General features: G+C 31.8%; 1 protein-coding gene across 1 annotated transcript in view; it reads left to right on the top strand.

Annotated features, from left to right (window-relative positions):
* Window positions 1–24724, top strand: part of LOC145296133 (uncharacterized) — a 1188759-nt gene that overhangs the window by 962219 nt on the left and 201816 nt on the right. Inside the window, exon 14 of the mRNA XM_080142289.1 lies at window positions 9094–9241. Within this exon, the coding sequence (XP_079998415.1) occupies window positions 9094–9241 (148 nt within the window). The remainder of the gene's footprint in view (window positions 1–9093; window positions 9242–24724) is intronic.

The following is a 24724-nucleotide window of genomic DNA, read 5'->3' on the forward strand; positions in this document are numbered from 1 at the left end:
TTCTATCTCTCTGTTACAGATATTGACGGTGTTAGACTCTAAAAACGTAACATTTGTCAGGGACATGCGTTAGATTCAGGGCAAAAATGCATGATGGGAACGGATAATAATAAGTTTAAAAACGTGAACAGAGTAAAGAAGAAAAAATAAAAATGACTTTTAGCTGAAGAAGAATTTTTTTTTTGGGGGGGGGGTTGTAAAAGGTGGATGATAGAATGAGAACAAAAAAAGGGACAACAACTAGGAAGAGGCGATCAATATCAACAAGGAGCAGAAGAAGAAGAAGAAGAAGAAGAAGAAGAAGAAGAAGAAGAAGAAGAAGAACTAGAAAAAGAAGAAGAAGAAGAAGCGCATAGAAGGGCGAAGAAACGGAGCAACGAGGACGAGAATAAGTAGAAGGAAGAGGAATGGTTAAAGAAGAAGGAGATGAAATAGAAGAAGATTAAGAAAAAGAAGAAGAAGAGAATAAGAAGAAGAAGAAGAAGAAAAAGAAGAAGAAGAAAAAGAAGAAGAAGATGAAGAAGAAGAAGCCGAAGAAAAAAAGAATTTAAAAAAAAACGGAGAAGCGGAAAGAAAAAAAAATAACTAGAATGAGACGAAAAAGAAGAACAAAAAGAAACGCGGAGGAGGTCAAGAAAAAGAACGTGAAGAAGACAAAGAAGAAGAAGAAGAAGAAGAAGAGGAGGAGGAGTTGTCAAAGAAGAAGAAAAAGAATAAGAACACGGCGGAGGCTAAGAATGAGAAGAACAAGAAGGATGTACAAGAAGGATAAGGAGTGGGCAAAGAAAAATGAAAAGGAAGGCGAAGAAGAAAAGAAGAAAATGAAGAGGAAGAGGGGAGAAGAAGAAGAAGAAGAAAAAAACAAGAAAAACAGAAGAAAAAGAAAAGAAAAAGAAAAACAACAAGAAAAAAGAAGAACAACAACAACGAAGAAAAAATATAGAAGAAGGAGGAGGAATGAACAAAGAAGGAGAGGATGAAAATGAAGAAAGAAAAAGAAGACGTAATGAATGAAAGAAGTGAAGAAGAAGAAGAAAAAAAGGCGTGTTATAAAAAAAAACTTATACATGACAAGCTGCAAATGATCAATGCATTAAATGATAAAACTGATCGAACAGTTCGAACGTAAAAAAAATGTGTTGCAACCGGACAAGCAACGCGAACAGCCGATAAATCAGTCATATTCCGATTTGATTCTTGCAAAACCTCTCGGAGGTGTTTCAGATTTCAGATCTGGCCTCGCTTACTACAACAAAAATGCATTAAGTGCCGATGACGGGCGGGAGGGGGTCACCGATGGTGGGGACAGACCAGTGGTAGACTATGCTATGGACGGGGAGTGGTTACTAGAGTTGGAGAACAATTTGGATACAATGGCACTGAAAAACAGGCAAACATACGGAGCTTGTCGCTAGAAAAGTATCGTTAAGGGAATTCCGGCTGGTTTTGATTTAAAGCTTCAAAGTTATGTAACGAATAAAATTAGGTTTATTTATTTATTGGTGAAACTATTGTTTATTGGTAAATGTATTTAATAGCACGGATATCCAGTGTTGCCTGGGAGCATAAATAAATAAAAGTTAAAACGGTGTTTGTATTACGTCAATACGTATTTCATTTTATTCAAATTAAATCAACGTTTCTATATGAAACTCACACCTTTGGCGTTATTATCGCGTTGCCTACGCACTGTTCCAACATTTTAAAATACAACCGCTGAGATACAACATGGCGAAAAAATAAAAGAAAAATAAAGAAAACAATCTACTGAGGATGGAGTTTAGCTCCGAAATATATTTATGTTATAAATTTCAGTGTTTATTTCCTAATATTACGTTGTGATTTGGCTTTCAAGCGCACTTGCCGCGTATTTTATTTTATAGTGTTTGTATTGTTTTCATTGTTCAAGCAATTATTCTTATCTTGGGTGTTATTGACACAACGTTTCGGTCGTTGCAACCTACGACCTTCATCGGGCGTAAAAACTTTGTTTTTGTTGTTTTTACTAAGGAAAAGGGGTTAGCTCTACATTGCAAGAAATTGGATCGTGGGTTTGACCCCCGATGAAGGTCGTAGGTTACAACGACCGACACGATGTGGCAATAATACCCAACATGTGAATAATTGTCCCAAAAATCAACACAATTCAAACATTTATATCTCATGTTAAAATTTCAGAATTGCAGTTTAACTGTGTTTAACAACAAAACAACACACTTCTGTTTTTTTTTCTATCTCTTTCTAGCATTTCCCTCTCCCCCGACCATTTCGATCTCTATTGATCCCTTCCCTCTCTCTTTTTCCCACCTCATTTTACCCAGTTCCCTCTACACATCTTTTCCACCCGATTCTAACTATTCCTCGTTCCCTAGCGTATACCACTTATTAAGTATTATACTTTATGATATGCGCCTTCTCTATTTATGATATTAAGCACTTTTTATATTCAGCATATAATACTGACCAATTATAGTACCAAGATCTTTCACAAAACTATTCAATCTATGCTATAGAGAACGTTGTATTCCACTTACTAAATGTAATGAACTTTGCATACCACTTACCAAATGTAATACGGTATTACTGCACACATCTGCTATATTTAGAGTACTGAGAATGATTGTACTCGTTATATATCACTCACCAAGTGTAATACTGTATTATTACACATACCTCCTCTATTTAAGGCATTGCACTCATTCAGATTAAGTACACACCGCTTTCCAAATTTAATAATAATATATTAGCGGGACCAGTGGAAATTCCACAGGCGCCTGGTTCATCTGTAATATATTGATGTTGGCATTCTGTAGATGTTCAGTGTAAATGGAGACTCTCTGACATTATTGTAGCTTTTTTGTTAAAACTGCAAAAGTATTTATCTATGCTAGCAGGGATGCTCGGCGTGGTCCGGTCGTAAAGTACGCTTAAATATGAAATTCTAATTCTTGCATATATTGCATAGATTATAGAGTTAATGTTCTATTGATTTTTAAATATAATAAATTTGCGATTTCAAAAATAAAATATATATATATATATCCATATGACATTGGTGCATCCGGTTGTAATCGAAATCGAAACCAAAATTATAATATATATATATATATATATATATATATATACTTTAAAAGTGATATATGATATATATATATATATATATATATATATATATATATATATATATATATATATATAGAGAGAGAGAGAGAGAGAGAGAGAGAGAGAGAGAGCGAGAAAGACTTGGAAAGTAATATACATATATATATATATACTTGGAAAGTGATATATGATATATATATATATACATAGAGAGAGAGAGAGACACTTGGAAAGTGATATATATATATATATATATATATATATATATATATATATATATATATATATATATATAAAAGCAAACAGTTAATAAAACTTGTTAAAAGACGCTTTGAAACAGTTAAAAACATATTTAATCTGAAAAGGAAACACTTGATAAGTGGATAGTCCTTAATCCGCGGAGTTTCGAAGAAATACTTTCCTACCCATCAGACGGTAGGAATTAGCAAAATCTGGGATCGGATTTTTCATACAAAAGTATTTGATGAAACTGCAAGTAAGTCAAATATCTTACTTGATAACAAAAACTGAAGCAGAGGGAATATGGTAAAGACAAAGGTGATTACACGTGAATGGATAGTCTGGTGAAAGGTAAATAATCCAATGACGGCAAAATCCAAAAATATAACTTCAAGAAAGTTAATTATCTCCTATTTGGTTTTCTCAAGCTTTTACAGCTGGTTAAGATTACTTTACAAATATTAATTCTTTAATATTTATAATATACTTTATTTTTACCATCTTGGATCGTTTTCATAAATTTAATTGTAACTTTGGTTTTATTTTTTCTATATATATATATATATATATATATACATATATATACATATACATACATGTATTTATACATACATATATTTATACATACATACATACATACATATATATATATATATATATATATATATATATATATATATATATAACTTGAGTTCCTTCAGCTATAATGGAAACCGAAACCAAAACTTATGAAACATTCTTGGTAAAATCATTTAAAAACAAAAATAAATGACTTACGTGCCATCGGCTAGAATTGAAACCGAAACCAAGACGTATGAAGAATTTTTGGTGAAATCATTCATAAAAGATAAATCACTTAAGTGCCACTACCTATACTCGAAACTGAAACTAAAACTTATGAGAAATTCTTAGTAAAATTACTTATTACAAGAAAGGGAAGTCCGTAACGATTAAACTAGAGTCACTCGGATGTAAGCATGACCCAACAATAAATAGCACGCAAGCTATCGTATTAATATATCGATTAGGAACACCTGCCGTAAGAAGGATATTGACTATATTGATTGAGCACATAACATATTTCTTGAATAAAATTCTCTATAATCACAAACACTACCTCTATTTAGGGTATTGAGAACTTTCGGATAAAGCATATACAACTTAAATGAAATAATATACTGTTACACACGCATGCTCTATATAGAGGATTAGAACTCCTAGATTAAGCATATACCACTACTTGAATGTAATACTGCATAGCTTAATCCGAGAGTGCTCAATACTCTATATAGAGCAAGGATGTGTAATCAAAGAGCATTAGATATGGAAAATGGTGCATGCTGACCAAATGTGATACTGGATTATAAAACACATCTGATCTATCTATAGAATTGAGCAGAATTTATCTAATATATACAACGTACCGAATGTAATTTTATATTGCTACATATTACTACTCTATATATGGTATTGAGCACGTGTCTATTCAGCTAATAGCATTTTCTATTTCCTTGTGCCGTATGTATGAAAATAGATTTTTTGCAGATCCATTTGGTATAAGGATATACATACACACTTGTGTTGGGACGATTATCGGAATCGGAATCCGGACTCGGAAAACTCGGCATATTTGGGGGTATCGACAAAATCAGAAGAATGTGGTTGGTTGGTTGGTTTTGTTTTACGGCATATCAACCCTTTTCAGGTTATTTAATGCCGAATCCAAAGATTTTGAAGAATATTTTTTTAATAGAATATATTTTTTTTGTTTTCAAGTCAGTTTCTATTTACCCCATAGTTGAGACCCTAACAGGTACTACCACTCCGGGTCAAAGTGGACCTGGGAGCAATGGCAATTAAAGAATCGAAAGAAAAATTCTGTCTCTTTTCCGATGCCAAGAATGATTCTTTTAATTGTCTTTTTTGAATCGATTTTGTTTAAAGCAAAACCTTTCGCAGTTTGGAATAATGATAAAAGAAAAACTATATATATTATAGATTTTTATAACCAAAATCGGTAGGTCATCCGCACAAACGCATCTTTACGTTTAGGAAAATTTAGGCACATTAATCATTTGCTTTTACTGTAATCGGGAAAAAATATAACAACTTTATAGTTAAATATTACCGATTTATAAAGAATCAGAATCGGATTCGGTAGTTGTATCGGAATTGGTAAAAATATTGGAATCGTGCCATCACTAGTACACACGTATATTCGTTTTTGTTTTTGTGTAGTAAATCACTTTAATGAGTTCGAAAATAAAAAATAAAAACTCATTTTGTTTCCTTTTGTGCCATAACGCCCCTTGAAAGGTTGGATATGAGAAATACATTTTTTTTTTAATTACCAATATTGTTTAACGGTGGAAAACAATTTAATTTGTTTATTTATTTGATTTATTTATTAGGTTTCATTTTACTTTTTGCATTTTCTGTCTTTTAATTGTTTAAAATATTAAAAAATATATTTTTAATGTTTTGTTTTTTTCAATAAATGGTTGGATCTGATTTCGGTTACGCGATACATTCGATTAACCACGTTATTAAAGACACTCTTTTCTTGTAGGTCAACCTTTTTTTTTCAAATAAAAAGCAAAGACGTGTTCGACAAGTAAATAGAAACCCAATTTGCTCGTTTTAAATTATAACGCTATGTGTTATATATTATTCTTTCTTTCTTGGACTTGTTTGCAATGAGTGATTTGTGTGTTTATTTATTTATTTGCGAACAGTCATCCTCATCTTCATAGGTGGAAAGAAGTAATTACTGAGGATACATTTACGAGACTCAGCATTCTTATCCCGTCGACGTTAATCACCTGAAGAAGGCCAGAGGATGAGCTGGCCGAAACGTAGTAAAACAACAACAACTATGAAGATGAGGATAACAGTCTACAAATCTGTACTTTTATGACTTTTTTTATTGATATTTAGTTAAAACACTGTTTTCTATTTATTTAAAAAGAAAATACAACTTTGTTATATATGAGTCGTGGAATTGCATTCATCTGCAAAAGATCTAACTAATTTGCATATTCTTTTAAACATTCATTTTAATTAATTCCCAATTAGTTTTTTTTCGGATTTCTTATAGGATGACCATCTTTAGTTAACTATTACCTATACTTATATCCATGCAGATATTCTACATGATTTATACTTGCATAATATTTGCGTAAAAAGTTTACAGTAAACAAAAAATTGTTTCCATATATATTTATGTGTACGTATATATTTTTGTTTAATCTATCTTTCTATCAATCTCCTATAAATTCGTTTTTCTTTTGTGCGTATAGATATTCATACTAAAAACCCTCTTTTCTATTTGTTTTAAAAAAATACAATTTTCTTATATATTGGCTGTGGAATTGCATTCACTAGCAAAAGATCTAGCTAAGTTGCATATTCTTTTTAACATTCATTTTAATTAATTCCCTCTTAGTTTTTTTTTACAGATTTCTCATTGGATACTCATGTTTAGTAGACTGTTCCATGTAATTATATTCGCGCAGATATTCTACATAATTGATACTTGCGTAATATTTGCGTAAAAAACTTATGGTATACACACGCCTCTTTCTATATATAATGATGTATGCGTATATATATATATATATATATATATATATTAGTTTAAAAAAATTGCCTACAAAACTCTTCTCCCAGCTTTTGGTCTAACGGAATGAAATTTCGGATACAGTGTATTCGAACACATTCAAAACTTTATAGAGGGGTTTCAACCGGAAAAAAATCGGTGCAAAGTGGGAAAATTAAAATAAATAAAATTTCCTAGGTGAAGGTCGAACGACGGCATTACGAATATGCATGCGTAATGTAATAGCTCTTGGTTCCTGTTTTAATTTTTAGCCTTGCAGCAAACATGTTTTATTTTCTCAGGCATTAACGCGAAAGGAAAAAGTAAATTGTAAGCTAAACGTTTTGGTTTCGATCCTCACTGGTGGCGCACGAGTCATTTTTTAAATCTTTTAAAATCATGACTATATATTGGATCCAATATAATCTATAAATATAAAAGCGAAAATGTATGTATGTGTGTTCGCTTTTTCTGTGTGTCTACAAAAGGCTTTTTTCAGAGAAGCGATCACTCGCTTCACAACTATTTAAAACTTTTTATATCACATACAAATCGTAATATCTCACAGTTAACAACGAAGCTCGCCTGTCTATTTAATTTGGTCGATTTCGGAAAGATAAATATTCAATATTTGTCGCTCGCCGCATGTGGCTTAGTCTTTTTCCTATAACATCTTGGGGGTGGGGAAAAAAGCGTCCAGCAGTAAATGAACTTGACCTCATTAACTCATTAAAACGGGCACCTGCTAAATCCAACCAATTAAATAAATTCAAACGTGTTTCCGTTAGCATCTCGCGATGGGGCAATGGTTAACATAGAATTTTTTGTTCCACACTTTAATTTACAACTTTGCCTCAACTGTTCTGGTTCGATCCTCATACTTACTTTTTTTTAACCCCACAAACTTTCATAAATCAGAGTCCATTTTCTGTAGGCTGTTTTTGAACCCAGTCAACGACGGGTACTTTTGCTAGTATAATAATAAATACGAAATTTTCATTATTTAAACTATCATATTTAAACGTATTTTATGACCGGGCAGTGCCGGGCCGCCTGCTAGTAAATAAGTAAATACATAAATATAACGCTAAAGTTTATTTTTACACAGAATGTGGACATTTTTTCACTGTAAAAGAACATTTTATTTATAATTTAGGAGATTAGAAGCAGGTTTACATTACCCATAACTCTCGCTTCCACTATTTTGCCCTCTAGCTCTCACCATATTTCATGGCCGAGTGTTTCGACAAAGTAGGGAGAATTACTGCTTTCTTAGTCAGAATATCCCATGTCTTCTTTTTGGATGGGTTTAGACTTTATAGTAATTTTAGCTACTCACATAAAGTAGCCTTGTCTAAAAACATTTTCATAAAAGATAGTAAGTATCTCGGCGTTTAACTGTTGGACAACAAAATAAACTTATACTCCCAACATTAATTTCTTACGTTTTATTGTCTAATGTTGTACATTTTTAGACAGCATATACATTTCTTGTAGTTTTTACAAAAACATTACAATTTAAAATAGTTATTTATTAATTAACCGATGGTTATTTGTCCTGTATGCAATTTTGCTGTGATCCTCCTTGATAAAGGGAATTTAGTTAGTAATTATTCTTTTAATACAGATCGTAAAAACTAACAACTTGACGCAAAACTGATGAAAGACATAGGTTATCTATTAAACGGAATAGTCATTCTAAATCAATATCTAATGCGCGATGTGAATGACAGAAATAAAGGGGCTATCAAAATAATTAATTAATACATATCTTATCAGCTCATATCATTACAATTTGAATGCAACGTCTGGTTCTAAACAGACTACTTTTCTATCACACCTTCACTTTGAGCCATGTTACGTCAAATATATTTTTAGTACATTTAATTTAATTAATTTTAAAATTAAACACATCAGTTCAACCTTGGCTATATTTCTATTTTTAACTAACTAAATTATATACTGGTGGATCTATCGACTCCATATCGACATTAAATATCGATTATCACACCGTAAATAATAGAAAGTACAACACATGCCTCACGCTATTAATCTAAAAATCTAGCGAGAAAGTAATGAATGAAAAAATGGGTTTCTAAATATTTTTTTTTCATTCTAATTTAATTTTTTTCTTATTTTCTTTTCTTTTTCAGAATTTTTTGTGAAAGGGGGACATATCACGGCAAAGATCACCACTTCTGATATTTGGTGTGCAAATGGAGTGATTCACGTGATCGATAATTTACTCTTCTTACCGACACGAAATATCTACGAGGAAATTGCCAGGATTGATTCGCTCAGGTAAGATCGATAACATTATCAATATTATTTATTGATTGATAACATTAGAAATATTATTTATTCACAGTTTTTAGCTGCTGGGTGGCCGAATGAACATCACCCGAGGAAATAATATCGAATGCCTGCAGTTTCGATTACCAGCTAAGGGATATGAAAAATAAAAAGATTCCTGGTCAAATGACTCACGACCATATCTATATACATACATATATATACATACATATATATACATACATATGTATACATACATATATAGGTTGTGTAGCGGGTCGGGGGTTCACATTGGAGACACATGAACGGAATATGCATAAGAGGGATGATAACAAAGATCAGGACGATTATGGCAATACTGGGGGAGATATTTATAACAGACCGGGATGATTCTTGGAGACTACATATTATTAATACAGACTGGGAGATATGATGCAACAGTTCTAAACACAGATAGAGGAGAGGAGATTCATTATTATGATGAAGTAGGAACATAACTTGTAAGGGGGTCATACAAGAATTCATTTACAGATAAATATACAAAGCACATTTACCTTTTCGGTTGTAAAGACAACACGAAGACAACAGTTACAAAATTATTGATGATTTCTTTATTCTTCAACCGGCCGATTGATGATGTCAAGAATTCAAGCCTTTTCGACTACATGGTCTACTGTTCTCCCTTCGCCTCGTAGGGGCTCGCAGTCTCTATCACTGTGTGTGACCTTCTCTGATTATCTGATCCTCTCCAACTTCGATACCTCGATTCATATATTGAGAAATCTTTGTTTATGACGTCAGAAGTGTGGTCCCTACGTGACTAAATTTCACGTGGATTTACATATGTCTGCCCAAACATACCTTTGCCAACCAAGAATTCCCAATTCTAATTGTTTAATACCTAACCTATTTTTAAACAATATTTTTTAATTCGCATTGTCCATTCTTTTAACTGACATATTTAATATCCAGTTATTTTAAAAGAATGTACAATCGCTTTTATCCGCCATGAATAGTATTTAACTATTTATAAAAGAATTAACAATCGACTGCATTCCTATGATTTAAATTATCTACTTGCTACAGGGTTCGATTCTTGCCTCTTCCTAATATCATTTTCACTTATCTAGTGTGCCTTCTTATTTATATGAGAAGGGGACAGCCCTTATTATGTAATATATATATATATATATATATATATATATATATATATATATATATATATATATATAAGTATGTGTTTGAAACCCCCTTGACGCGACGCAGATACTGATCCTCGTATCTCACTCCCTGACCTAAGCAAACGTTGCTTTCGTATAATCTCTATCGCCTGAAGAATCTCTAGTTGCTAGTAAGTAGCAACATATAACTGCTTATGTAAAAACAAACATAAAGTACACCCTGCTCTACTTTGGTATTGAGCACACTTGTATTAACCTCGATAAACTTCATTAGTTACTTAACCTCAAGTAGAGCTCTTAGAAGGAAAATTCTTCTTCGTTCTGCCGGTACCAAGCGCAAAAAAGATTGGCTCGTGAGATATTGGAGAAAATTATGACCTTTTGGACCAATGTCATTTCCTCTGATGTGTCACGATTTGCATTATTTCCTGACAGTGGCGGCCCTGTCGGTGGGGCATTAGAATACGCCGACTGCCCCCCTGCAGACGGTAAAAGTCCCTCAATGGGGGGTCCTGGATATGACCTTAAACTATATCCAGTGGTGAGGCCCCAGCTTGTGGGCTTTGGGGAGTGTGGAGCCACCCTTTAATTACCATTTCTCTCAGGTCCACTCTGACCCCGAGTAATAGTACCTGTTAGGGTTCCAACAATGGGTTAAATAGAAACCGACGTGAAAACAACCAATATATTCTATTTAAAAAAAATTTCTTCAAAATCTTTGGATTCGGCATTAAATAACCCGAAAAGGTTTGATATGCCGTAAAACAAAAACAAACAACCAATCCTGACAGTGGGATTGTCTGGGTATATAATAGTGTTGGGTCGATTAATCGGAATCAGAATCGGGAATCGAAAAATCAGAACTTTTAGGGGTATCGGAATCGGTACCGGAATTGGAAAACTTAATAATTACTTTCCGATGCCAATAAACGATTCTTTTTATTACTGTTAAAAGCAAAAACTGCTGGTAATAATGATTGAATAATAAATATTTATTAATTTTAAACTAATAGCAAAACTAAAATCTATAGATGATCCCACACACGTGTATTTTTTTTGTACGCCTGAGAAAATATTTGCACATTTAACATATGTTTTTATCTTCTATATATATAAAAGCCAAACGTCTGTGTGTATGTATGTTTGTTTGTAACGCTAAAAATTTTGAAAGACGAAACCAAACTTGACAAATTTGGTATCATATCGAAGCCCCATCACCCGGATGACAAATATCGAAATTTCACGTCAAACGGACCACTAGAAGTTGGTCAACTGATCAGTTATTTTCGAGGGGGGCCCAAAAAAAACCTGTCATTATCTATATATATAAAAGACAAATGTTTGTTTGTAACGCTAAAACTTGAGATGAAAGATTCCTCTCCCCTAAGAATAAAACATATGTTCAATATCTGCTTTTGTTTTTTCATTGTTTATATGGTCCCGAACAACGCCGGGTAGCCCTGCTAGTTTATTATAATTGTGAAAGAATAACTACTTCATAGTTGAATATTTACAGTTTGTAAGGAATTTGAATCGGAAATTTTATCTGAATCAGGAATTTAATATGGAATCGGTAATTGTATCTGAATCGAGAAAATTATTGAAATCGTCCCAACACTAGTGTGGAGGCTACCCCAGCAAGAGTTTGACTTAAAATAACTACAGCTAGCGCTGAAACATGAGTGTTTCTCGGTTATGGTACCTGGTGCAAATTGGAGTGATGTCTCTTAGACAAGGTTGAGTGCGAAGGAAACATCAATTCTGCTAAACATGTTTCAATATTACATGAAGAGATCTTTCCAATATTTTCAAGTGGTAAAATGAACCAAGTCAATTACTTATTTATGAAAGACGATGTTCCTTTTCACTCTGCTACACCGACACATCATTGGGTGAGCGAAAATGGAGTTAATAAACATACATGGCCAGGTCAGTCCCCGGATATGAACCCAATTGATAACCTTTGAGGAATATTAGATAGGAACCTTCGCAAAATGAAAAGGAAGCCATCTTTTAAGCCTGAAATTTTAGCATTATTATTCTGACATGGTAACAAATTTCTCAAGATGATATTCGTCAACTTATCAATTCCATGCCTAGATGGCTCCTAGCATTAAATGCAACTAAGGGAATGTCAAACAAGTATTAGTTAATAAATTTTGTGACCATTTATTTTGGACTTTGTTCAAAAATGATTGAAATAAATAAAGACTTTCTATATGATATAAATTAATGATTTATCTTTGTAATCATGTATATCTATATATATTTATATATATATATATATATATATATATATATATATGTTTATGTGTATACATATTACCTTAAAACAAGAATGCATATATAACTATATATATATATATATATATATATATATATATAACTACTTCATTTACTCACATAAATGTAATATACGAAAGTATAGATTTATGCGTAAACTTTAAGTATTTGCTTCAAAAGTGCTCAATACGTAGGTAGAGCTAGTTAGTAATTTATAAAATATATATGGCGACTAAGTTACACTGAATATTCTGCGTTTCATCCACTGTAGGATTCGTCAGGCTATATTATATATATATATATATATATATATATATATATATATATATATATATATATATGTATATATATATCTGGTGTTGTGTAATAAATAATATATATATATATATATATATATATATATATATATATATATATATTATTTATTACACAACACCAGAGACGAAAATAGGAACAAAAATTAATTCTAAAACTCAACACGCACACTTCAGGCCTTAACAAAAACCTAGGACTACTCAATGACTACAATTTTTATAACTACAAATATTTTCCATAAACATTTTCCTTAGGACTAAAATGCACGATGAGATGGGGTAAACTTTTTTTTCTAACTCTTTCCGAAACCTTCACATTTTTCCTAATTTTTCTTTCTTTATACTCTCATACACATTGGTCTATGCATGCGTATGTGTGTGCGTATTATGTACGCATATATGTATTTATGCGAGTGCATGTGTATATGTACCTGAAAGTGTATGTACACGTCAGTATATGTGTATATATTTATATGTATGTGTATGTACATGTATATATATGTATGTATGTATGTATATGTGGATATATGTGTTTGCATGTATGTGTGTGTGTTTTTTAAAACACATTTTCTTTAAGTGTTAATTTTTTTCATATTACCGTATATGTATATATATATGCATGTATTTCTCGCGCACCTATATTTCTTTTCCCGTCGCTCTCTTCCCCTCTCCCACTCTCTCCCTACATTCGATTATGCAAACTTGTGTATATATGTATAGCTGTCTTTACGTATAAATATATGCGCAAACATTTATGCATGTTTATTTGTTAGTATATGTATATATGTATATATATATGCATATATTTATGAGTGTATATATGCATATATATGTATATACTTGTACATGTGAGTATTTGTTTGTATACGTATGTGTATGTACATATTAATATATGAATTAATAAAAAGTAGCGTTTCGTTTCTATCTTTAAACTGTTCAATTTGGAAACGGCGTTTTCGTTCTTTTTCGAAGGAGAAATAGACGTTGATTTACAAATGAGCATCATAGCATTTCTCCTCATAACGTCTTATATCCTTTGAATTCTTGTTCTTTCTTGGATTGGTTAGTTGGTTGGTCGTTTTGTTTTACGGCATATCAACCCTTTTCGGGTTATTTAATGTCGAATCCAAAGATTTTGAAGAAAGAGTTTTAATAGAATATATTTGTTGTTTTCAAATCAGTTTCTATTTAACCCATAGTTGGGACTCTAACAGGTACTACCACTCCAGGTCAGAGTGGACCTGGGAGCAATGGTAATTAGAGGGTGGCTCCACACTCCCCGAAGCCCGCAAGCTGGGGCCTCACCACTGGATATAGTTTAAGGTCATATCCAGGACCTATTCTTTCTTGGAATAAATAATATCGTTAGAATTCAAAAGATTGGACTGTTAAAGACGCGTTTCTTCATTTTTATTTACTGTTTAATTTTTTAATTTTTCGTTTGCATGTGTATATGTACTGTGTGCATGTGTGCACTTATATGTGTATATATTTAAAACTGACGTGGCACCTTCTCATTGACTATACCTCCTTCTCCCCTTCTCCTCCTCCTTCCTTCCTTCCTTCCTTCCTTTCCATTTCCTCTTTTCCCCATGTATGCTCATACTTTCACTACACCGATGAAGACTGAAGGATCGGTCGAAAATATGTATACTTGTAAAAAAGTTTTTAATCTTTTTTCATAATATTTGTATTCCTGCACGTCACCAATTGAAAACGAATGAAGGAAAGTTATAAGCTTTTATACTTTTCGTATTTTTCTTATACATTTCCATATATATATATATATATATATATATATATATATATATATATATATATATATATATATATATATATATATATACTAAACTACCCGTGACCCGTTGGGTAAGTATGTTATATTAGCTATGGAATTCATGTATGAGCGTGACACTTGTGACGTAAAGAAAATAGTTTTTTTTACATAACAGTAACATTTCTATGAACGTATATTAAAATGAAAAAAGAATATACATAGATTTCTATGAGTCGTTCTGTTTATTATAATTGATTATTTTTGAAATCTTTTTTTACAGTTACTGAATTATAAGTGGTTGTCCATACTTATAGGTAAATGTGCACTGAACAGATACCATAATACTTATTACAGTTAAATTCAAATTTTGATATAGCTGCTTTTTTTTTTACTTCGGTCATTTCTGTATTTCGTTTAAGTTATTTTAAACCCTACTCTTTCTATGTTAAATAATACTTTCGAAATAATAAAGCTAATATTTAAGGGTCCCAATTGTTCTTTTGTTTTGTTTTTTTTTCGCGTTTAAACTATCCAATTAAACAACTTTTAGTACTGTCTGGTTTTTTACATCGTTCATTTCTGTATTACGTTTAAGTTAATTTAAACCCCACTCTTTCTATGTTAAATAATAATTTCGAAATAATAACGTTAATATTTCAGTGCACAAATCATGTGCGCATGCGCAACCGGATGTTGTAAACTGGAAAGTGGGTTAAATACATCGTTACAAGGTCATTTGAGTTTTATAATTATTCAGCCACTCTGATGGGTTTGTGGTGGAGGAGAAAAGATTGTCTGCTTGTGTGATAGACGATCCCATTCCCATTATGATTGGTGAATGTATTGGTAGAAGGATTGAAAAAAAAGCAAAAGATCGCCTAATGATGGCGAAAACATACCGGTATACATGAGGAATATTAAGAAGCGATAGAAATAATAAGAGTTCGTTCAGAAATGAGAATTCATTACTTGCGATTGATGATAGGCTGACGAGTTAGTCAGGTGGCCAATGCCCCCACCAGGAGCGATTTTTGTCACAGTATGACTGGTCGAGCGTTCAACGGAAAAGAGACAGAGATATAAGAAACAGGAATTGACGTTGCTAGGTCGCTCTCTGAGTTAAAGGGCGACAATCGAGTTAACCTTGGAATTTTAATTCCTACAAGTTGTAGAGGACGAAACACGTGTCAGTGGGTAATTATATTTAATATATATATATATATATATATATATATATATATATATATATATATATGTGTGTGTGTATGTGTGTGTGTGTGTGTGTGTGTGTGTGTGTTCGTGTGTTTTTATCCTCGTTTGTCTACGTAATTCGGTGCAAAATCTCATAAATCTCACATGATTTTCAATATGTCAGCGTCCGGCAAGTCTCGGGCAAAACTCCAACGAGATAATTCTCGTTCACCACATGCGTCCGTGTTAGTATTTTTGTTTTTGTGTGCGTACGTGTGTGCGCTCGCATATATATATATATATATATATATATATATATATATATATATATATATATATATATATATATATATGAACCGCTATCTTTCGCTATAATGAGTTAATCAAACCCAAATCGGGAAAACGGTTGGGTGGGATACGCTGATACTAGTTTGGTCGTTTACGTATTCAGAATATCCATTTAAACGTTCGTCACTTGATCCAATCACATACTTTCATGCTTTACGCGCCAATATTTGGTAGTGGACGTTCAATTAAGCTTTGTAAAAATAGACCATACTTGTTTTTGCTATCAATCAATGTAATTTCATATTCCTTAATTTATTTAACAAATTATTATTCAAGAATTTATTATTATGACGTTAATAACATGAGAAGAATGTGCGGACATATTTCAAAGGAACTTTAGAATAACCCCATAACAATTATATTGAAAACATTGCCAGGGCCACTGCGAAGAAGGTAGGCTCTCTCTACCGTGCTAGAAAACTACTGACATCTGAAAGTATCTTGTACCTCTATAAGGCCACCATTCGCCCATATATGGAGTATTGTTGTCACATTTGGGCTGGCGCATCTGCTGCTAGTCTCTTGCTCCTTGACAAGGTTCAAAAGAGAGTCGCCAATCTGATAGACCCTGAACTGGCATCTAAGCTTCAGCCTCTGTCCCATCGACGAAACGTTGCATCGCTCTGCCTGTTCTACAAGTATTTTAATGGTGAATGCTCTGACGAACTGCAGACACTTGTGCCCCCACGACGTAGATACCCTCGACAAACCCGACAGGCAACTAAATCCAACCCCCACACAGTAGAGATCCCTAGATGTAAAAGATTTTTCTACTCCAGTAGTTTCTTCCCCAGAACTGCTAGACTCTGAAATTCCATTCCAGCTCCCTGCTTCTCTTACTGTATTGACATGCAGAAGTTCAAGTGTAACGTGAACCGACATCTTGCTGAACAAATCCCAACATAGTGCCCCAGTAGTTGCTGCCCCTGATAGTAGCCCCCTACACCAAAGTGGCAATATGTCTTGTTTGGGGTGAAAAAGTAATAAAAAAATATAAAAAAGAAAAAAATATTGTGAACCGATTTAATACGTGTTTTCTCTTGTCTTTGGATTTGTTTGATGTAAAATGGAAAAGTTTTAATCTTTTAGATTCGCTTTTGAATCCTGTTATCGGTTTATTGTGCACGGTGTTCCCTTGTTCAGAAAATATATAGATCTTTTTACATACTTGCCCGGTCGTAAAAAAGCTTAAATATGATACTTTAATTTGCCACGATATCGTATATATTAGTATAGAGTCCTGAAACTAAAATATATAAATTTTTTTACATACTTGCCCGGTTGTAAAAAAGCTTCAATATGATACTTATAATTTGCCCAGATATCGTATATATTAGTATAAAATCCTGAAACTAAAATATATAGATTATTTTTACATACTTGTCCGGTCGTAAAAAATGCTTAAATATGATACTTTAATTTGTCCAAATATCGTATATATTAGTATAGAGTCATGAAACTAAATTATATAGATTTTTTTACATACTTGCCCGGTCGTAAAAAAAGTTTAAATATGATACTTTAATGTGCCCAGATATCGTATATATCTGTATAGATCCCTGAAACTAAAATATATAGATTTTTTTTTACATACTTGCCCGGTCGTAAAAAAACTTATATATGATACTTTAATTTGCCCAGATATCGTATATTTTAGTATAGAGTCCTGAAACTAAAATATATATGTTTTTTACATACTTGCCCGGTCGTAAAAAAGCTTAAATATGATACTTTAATTTGTCCAGACATCGTATATATTAGTATAGAGTCCTGAAACTAAAATATATAGATTTTTTACATACTTGCCCGGTCGTAAAAAAAGCTTAAATATGATACTTTAATTTGCCCAGATATCGTATATATTAGTATAGAGTACTGAAACTAAAATATATAGATTTTTTTTACAGACTTGCCCGGTTGTAAAAAAAGCTTAAATATGATACTTATAATTCGTCCAGATATCGTATATATTAGTATAGAGTACTGAAACTAAAATATATAGTTTTTTTTTACATACTTGCCCGGTCGTTAAAAAAGCTTAAATATGATACTTTAATTTGCCCAGATATCGTATATATTAGTATAGAGTCCTGAAACTAAAATATATAGATTTTTTTTTTACAGACTTGCCCGGTCGTAAAAAAGCTTATATATGATACTTATTATTCGTCCAGATATCGTATATATTAGTATAGAGTACTGAAACTAAAATATATAGTTTTTTTTTACATACTTGCCCGGTCGTTAAAAAAGCTTAAATATGATACTTTAATTTGCCCAGATATCGTATATATTAGTATAGAGTCCTGAAACTAAAATATATAGATTTTTTTACATACTTGCCCGGTCGTAAAAAAGCTTAAATATGATACTTTAATTTGTCCAGATATCGTATATATTAGTATAGAGTCCTGAAACTAAAATATATAGATTTTTTTACATACTTGCCCGGTCGTAAAAAAGCTTAAATATGATACTTTAATTTGTCCAGATATCGATTATATTAGTATAGAGTCCTGAAACTAAAATATATAGATTTTTTTACATACTTGCCCGGTCGTAAAAAAGCTTAAATATGATACTTTAATTTGTCCAGATATCGTATATATTAGTATAGAGTCCTGAAACTAAAATATCTAGATTTTTTTACATACTTGCCCGGTCGTAAAAAAGCTTATATATGATGCTTTAATTTGTCCAAATATCGTATATATTAGTATAGAGTCCTGAAACTAAAATATATAGATTTTTATACATACTTGCCCGGTTGTAAAAAAAGCTTAAATATGATACTTTAATGTGTCCAGATATCGAAGATATAAGTATAGAGTCCTGAAACTAAAATATATAGATATTTTTACATACTTGCCCGGTCGTAAAAAAGCTTAAATATGATACTTTAATTTGTCCAGATATCGTATATATTAGTATAGAGTCCTGAAACTAAAATATATAGATTTTTATACATACTTGCCCGGTCGTAAAAAAAGCTTAAATATGATACTTTAATGTGTCCAGATATCGAAGATATAAGTATAGAGTCCTGAAACTAAAATATATAGATATTTTTACATACTTGCCCGGTCGTAAAAAAGCTTGAATATGATACTTTAATTTGTCCAGATATCGTATATATTAGTATAGAGTCCTGAAACTAAAATATATAGATTTTTTTACATACTTGCCCGGTCGTAAAAAAGCTTGAATATGATACTTTAATTTGTCCAGATATCGTATATATTAGTATAGAGTCCTGAAACTAAAATATATGGATTTTTACATACTTGCCCGGTCGTTAAAAAAGCTTAAATATGATACTTTGATTTGTCAAGATATCGTATATATTAGTATAGAGTCCTGAAACTAATATATATATATATATATATATATATATATATATATATATATATATATATATATTTATATTTCGGTGTCATCTGCTAGAATCGAAACCGAAAGTAAAACGGTTATGCTGACAGCTGGTCACGTTACCACGTACCATCGTGACACGTATACGAACTGACTCAAAATTAAAAATTAAAATAAACTAAGATGAATGTACAAAAGATATATGACTGTTTTTCAGCTTTGACCCATTTTTGACTCCTTAAAAACTTTTTAATCGGTTAATGATCCGGAAAAAAAAGTCCGTAAATAATCCAATCATTTGAGGCCGCTAGTGTCTCTCTGCGACTTTTAGTTCCAGATGAGATAGAGTTTGAAAATATGGCGGCAGACATAATGTATACAATATTTTCCAATTTTGACTCATCTTTGGCCCTTAAACACTATTTTAACCGACTAATGGAGAATAAATGAATGGCCCGTAAAAAACTCCAATCATGTGATGCTATGCGACTTTTAGTTTCGGTAAAGATAAAAATTTTAAAATATGAAGACACACAGACATATAGCATTTTATATATTAGACTAGCGAATAGTGGCTCCCGGCTTTGCCCGATCGCAAAATACGCATGAATATGATATTATAATTTGTTCAGATTTCGTATGTATTATTATAGAGTCGTATAGAGTCAAAAGTAAAAAAAATAGTTGGGTGAAATCAGTTAAAATCAAAACCGAAAGCAAACTATAGCAGCCAAGGCTGGTGACGTAATCTTTGTACCCAGCTGGCAGTGTTCTTAGATATGTTTTTTACAGAAATTCGTCCGATAAAAATCGAAAATCAAAAAACCCGATCTTAAAAATATATTTTCTCTCTTATAGATAAAAAAAACATCGTTTTTACAGGGGAAAGTTTTACGTTACACCGGCCAAGGGTGATAATAAAATCTTAGCAAATCATTTCTTCTTAAAACAAGCAGTTTTATTATGATCTGGATATGTAGCTTAGTCGTAAAGCATTCGGCTACAGATTTAATAATCCAGTGTTCAAACACAGCTGTACCGCACCATTTGATTTTTTTTATTATTATTAACGAGTTCAATTTACGATAAAAGACCAGGAAGCATTCAAAATCGCCGCAAATCATTTCTTCGGTTGCATTTTTTATAAACTAAACATTAATCAGAAGTGACTTTTCCAGAGAATTCATCATCAAACCTAAATATCAGCTGACGTGATATTGTAAACAAACACAAACGGATTTTTATGAACGACATTATCATTATTATTATTGTTTATACAAAAAAAAAAAAAATTGCGAATTACTCCAGCAGGTAAATTTTTTCAAGTAATAGAGGATTGATTCAATAAGAATACATACGCAATCTGCATGAATTGAAATATTGTAGACCGAGCAAATCTGGGTTGCCAGTTAGTATATATATATATATATATATATATATATATATATATATATATATATATATATATATATACTAGCATTTCAGCCCGGCGTTGGCCGGGTGTTTTGAGGTGCATGTTGAGCAAAAATAAAAAAGGGTTAATTTTTTAAACTTTGACCCCTATGATGGCCCCTTAACATTTATTGTTCTGGCCTCAAATCAAGTTATTAAGTTAGATCCATTTCCAAGGAATCAATATATAAAATTTCAAGTGTTTCGGCCCAAAATTGTCGGATGAGTTTGGTAGAGTTCTCAAAGGTCAAATCGTTGAACTTTGACCCCTTAACAGTCAAATTTCTGGCTGAAAACCGATCTCAAAGATTTCCTGAAATCTCAGTAACCTGTATATCAAATTTCGAGTCCGTGGACTGAAAATTTACAGAGTTATTACGTAGGAAATTGTACAAACACAGACATACACACAGACCCGTTCACTTTTATAGATACACTAGTATGGGTGCCTGGTTTTGCCCGGGTATTTGGAGGTGTATGTTCAGTAAAAAAAAAAAAAAGCGGTCATTTTATAACGTTGACCCCTATTATGATCCCTTAAAATTTATTGTTTTGGACTCAACTCAAGTTAGAACGTTAGATCCATGGCCAAGGAACCTATATCTAAAATTTAAAGTGTTTAGACCCAAAACTGTCTGAGGATTTGGTAGAGTTCTCAAAGGTCACATCGCTGTACTTTGACCCATTAATCGCCAAATTTCTGGCCGAAAACCGATCACATCGATTTTCCCAAATCTCAGTACCCTGTATATCAAATTTCGAGTTAGTAGAATTTAATATATATATATATATATATATATATATATATATATATATATATATATATATATATATATATACAGAGAGAGAGAGAGAGAGAGAGAGAGAGAGAAAGTGAGAGAGATGTTATTTGTTTTTTGTTTTTGCGATACGTTTTGAATGAATTCAATTATTGACGAAAGTGCATTTTACCTAAATGCGAGTTGGGAATAATTTTCCCTTTAATCAATTTTGTATTCCCACATAGAGAGCGGCATATGTATTGCTTTTAATATATAATTATCTAATGACACGTGTTCCGACGTCTACGGCTCATCAGAGTGGCTGAATCCAACGAGATTCGAAATATATATATATATATATATATATATATATATATATATATATATATATATATATATGTCACAGAGCTTAGTAGGTGCTGAAGATTGCATACTGAACCCTCATTCATCGTCTTCGATGATAGAATCCACCATATATATATATATATATATATATATATATATATATATATAATTCTGAAATCGCACCTGCTTTGGACTATCATGCATTACTTTGAAGTAGTATTATGTAATTCTGTTCACAAACTATAGATTATCACACGCTGTTGGTTAGAGATTTGAACTTCGTCTTTATTGTTCAACACTCAAATGAATGGACGTATCTTATGTCGGTATTCATTTGTTGATTTATTTCGTCAAATGTAAACCGAGCAGATGCAGCTTATGGAAGTTCAGCGATGTTTTATCATAATTTTTTTTTTTGTATTTGTTCCTTCGATGTAAAATAAATCAAAGCAAAATAAATTTTAAAAAACATCAAAAACATTATAGGAATAAGAGTTTTTGCTTCTTGGAAGTGATTCGAGAAAGAAATCGGAGACATCTTGCACGGCTTACGGGCGGGAAAGAAAAGCAGTGGAACTATATGAGAGAAACGGATAAGGAATGGTGGAATTAGCATGATGATGCTTATCTTGAAATATTCACAGGATAATTATTGATCTAACATCGACGGATATGGATATATGGGATAATGGTTTGCATGATACGATATATATATATATATATATATATATATATATATATATATATATATATATATCAAATTATAGTGATTCAATGAAATTAATAAACAAAACCTTTATTTAAATCAAAGAGTTTTTATTATTCTAAGTAAGACAAAAAATACTTTAGAAATGTTATCTCCTTATCCTATAGGGTTTCGATGCCTACCATCTCTTCATAGGAGAAAATATTAGCAAATAGATACAATGGTATTCACCCTATTTGCTAAAGTCAGTAAGGTAATGAGATCCAATGTGTATATGGTGAAGAGTTTTATAAGGTGTGTTGGGAACTTCGTATTAAAAACCTTAGTATTACATGAATTAAACGTTAGATAAATGTATTCAGACTTATATATATATATATATATATATATATATATATATATATATATATATATACTTGTTTATTGTTATATAAACATGCTCACATCCCGCTGCTACAAATAGCCACTTGTTTCAATCAAACAACAGATATCATCAGGCAGCGACTTGACTATTCAAAAGTTCAATGAATAAATAATAGGTTATTCATTGAACTTTTGAATAGTCAAGTCGCTGCCTGATGATATCTGTTGTTTGATTGAAACAAGTGGCTATTTGTAGCAGCGGGATGTGAGCATGTTTATATAACAATAAACAAGTATTATCAGCTCTTTTAATTGAGCACTATCTAACAACCTCGTTGAATTCATTAGTCCATTACTTTTGAATATAAAAAAACCCGAGTATATATATATATATATATATATATATATATATATATATATATATATATATATATATATATATATACAAAGCTGGCATGGTAGAGAGCATGAGTTGTACAGCGGCGCATCTCCGATCTCGCTTGTTTAACATTGTATCACTTTCAGACATGATAGAAGGCTCCTATCGCTCTTGATGACATATAACAAAAGAAAACGGTTTCCATCAAACGGAAATCGAATCCTATCATCTTTTCTAGGGCGACAATTTTATCATTCCACTCTGTAAATTATTTATATGTATATATTTATGATTGGATTTTTTCCCCGATTCCGATACAATTACTGATTCCGATTCCGATTCTGTATAAATCTCTAAATATTTAACTATATATTTATTATTTGTTTCTCGATTACCCTAAAACACATGCTAACTATGCATATATTACACAAACGTAGAAAAACATTTAACAGAGTTAAAGGGTTCGGCTTATAAATGTTTAGTTTTACTGGTAGTATAAAACCAATAAATGTAATGATAAACATTACTACCTGTTGTGTCTGTATCAATAATAACACGAACGCAGAAAGTAAAGGTAAAACAAAGATATTAAGACGAAAATATAATACATATTTACAAAGGTGCAGTTGTACTGCAGTTGGAAGATTGTCCGGCAGAGGGCGTGTTAAAATCTTTCATGGAGCAACCGGCACATGCGTCTTGCCTATCCAGCGTTCGAACACAGCTCCCCGGTCTTGCTGACTTGATACCTTTATCTATATCTTGTTCACCCACGTATGCTGATTTGTGGGCGTCTCCACAACACTATCATAAGTGGAAAATTTTGTTTTAAACAAAATTCACTGAAAAAGACAATAAAAAAACTTTTTTGGCATCAAAAAATATTTTCCCGCTTATCATACCGTTTCCGATTCCTGAAAAGTTTCGAATCTCGATAATGATTCCGATTGAAATTGATTTCAATACAATTACCGATTCCGATTGTTTATAAATGTCTAAATATATAGCTATAAAGTTGTTATT

This window comes from Euprymna scolopes, chromosome 16, assembly GCF_053919585.1.
Source record: "Euprymna scolopes isolate OS-2025 chromosome 16, ASM5391958v1, whole genome shotgun sequence".
NCBI lineage: Eukaryota > Metazoa > Mollusca > Cephalopoda > Sepiida > Sepiolidae > Euprymna > Euprymna scolopes.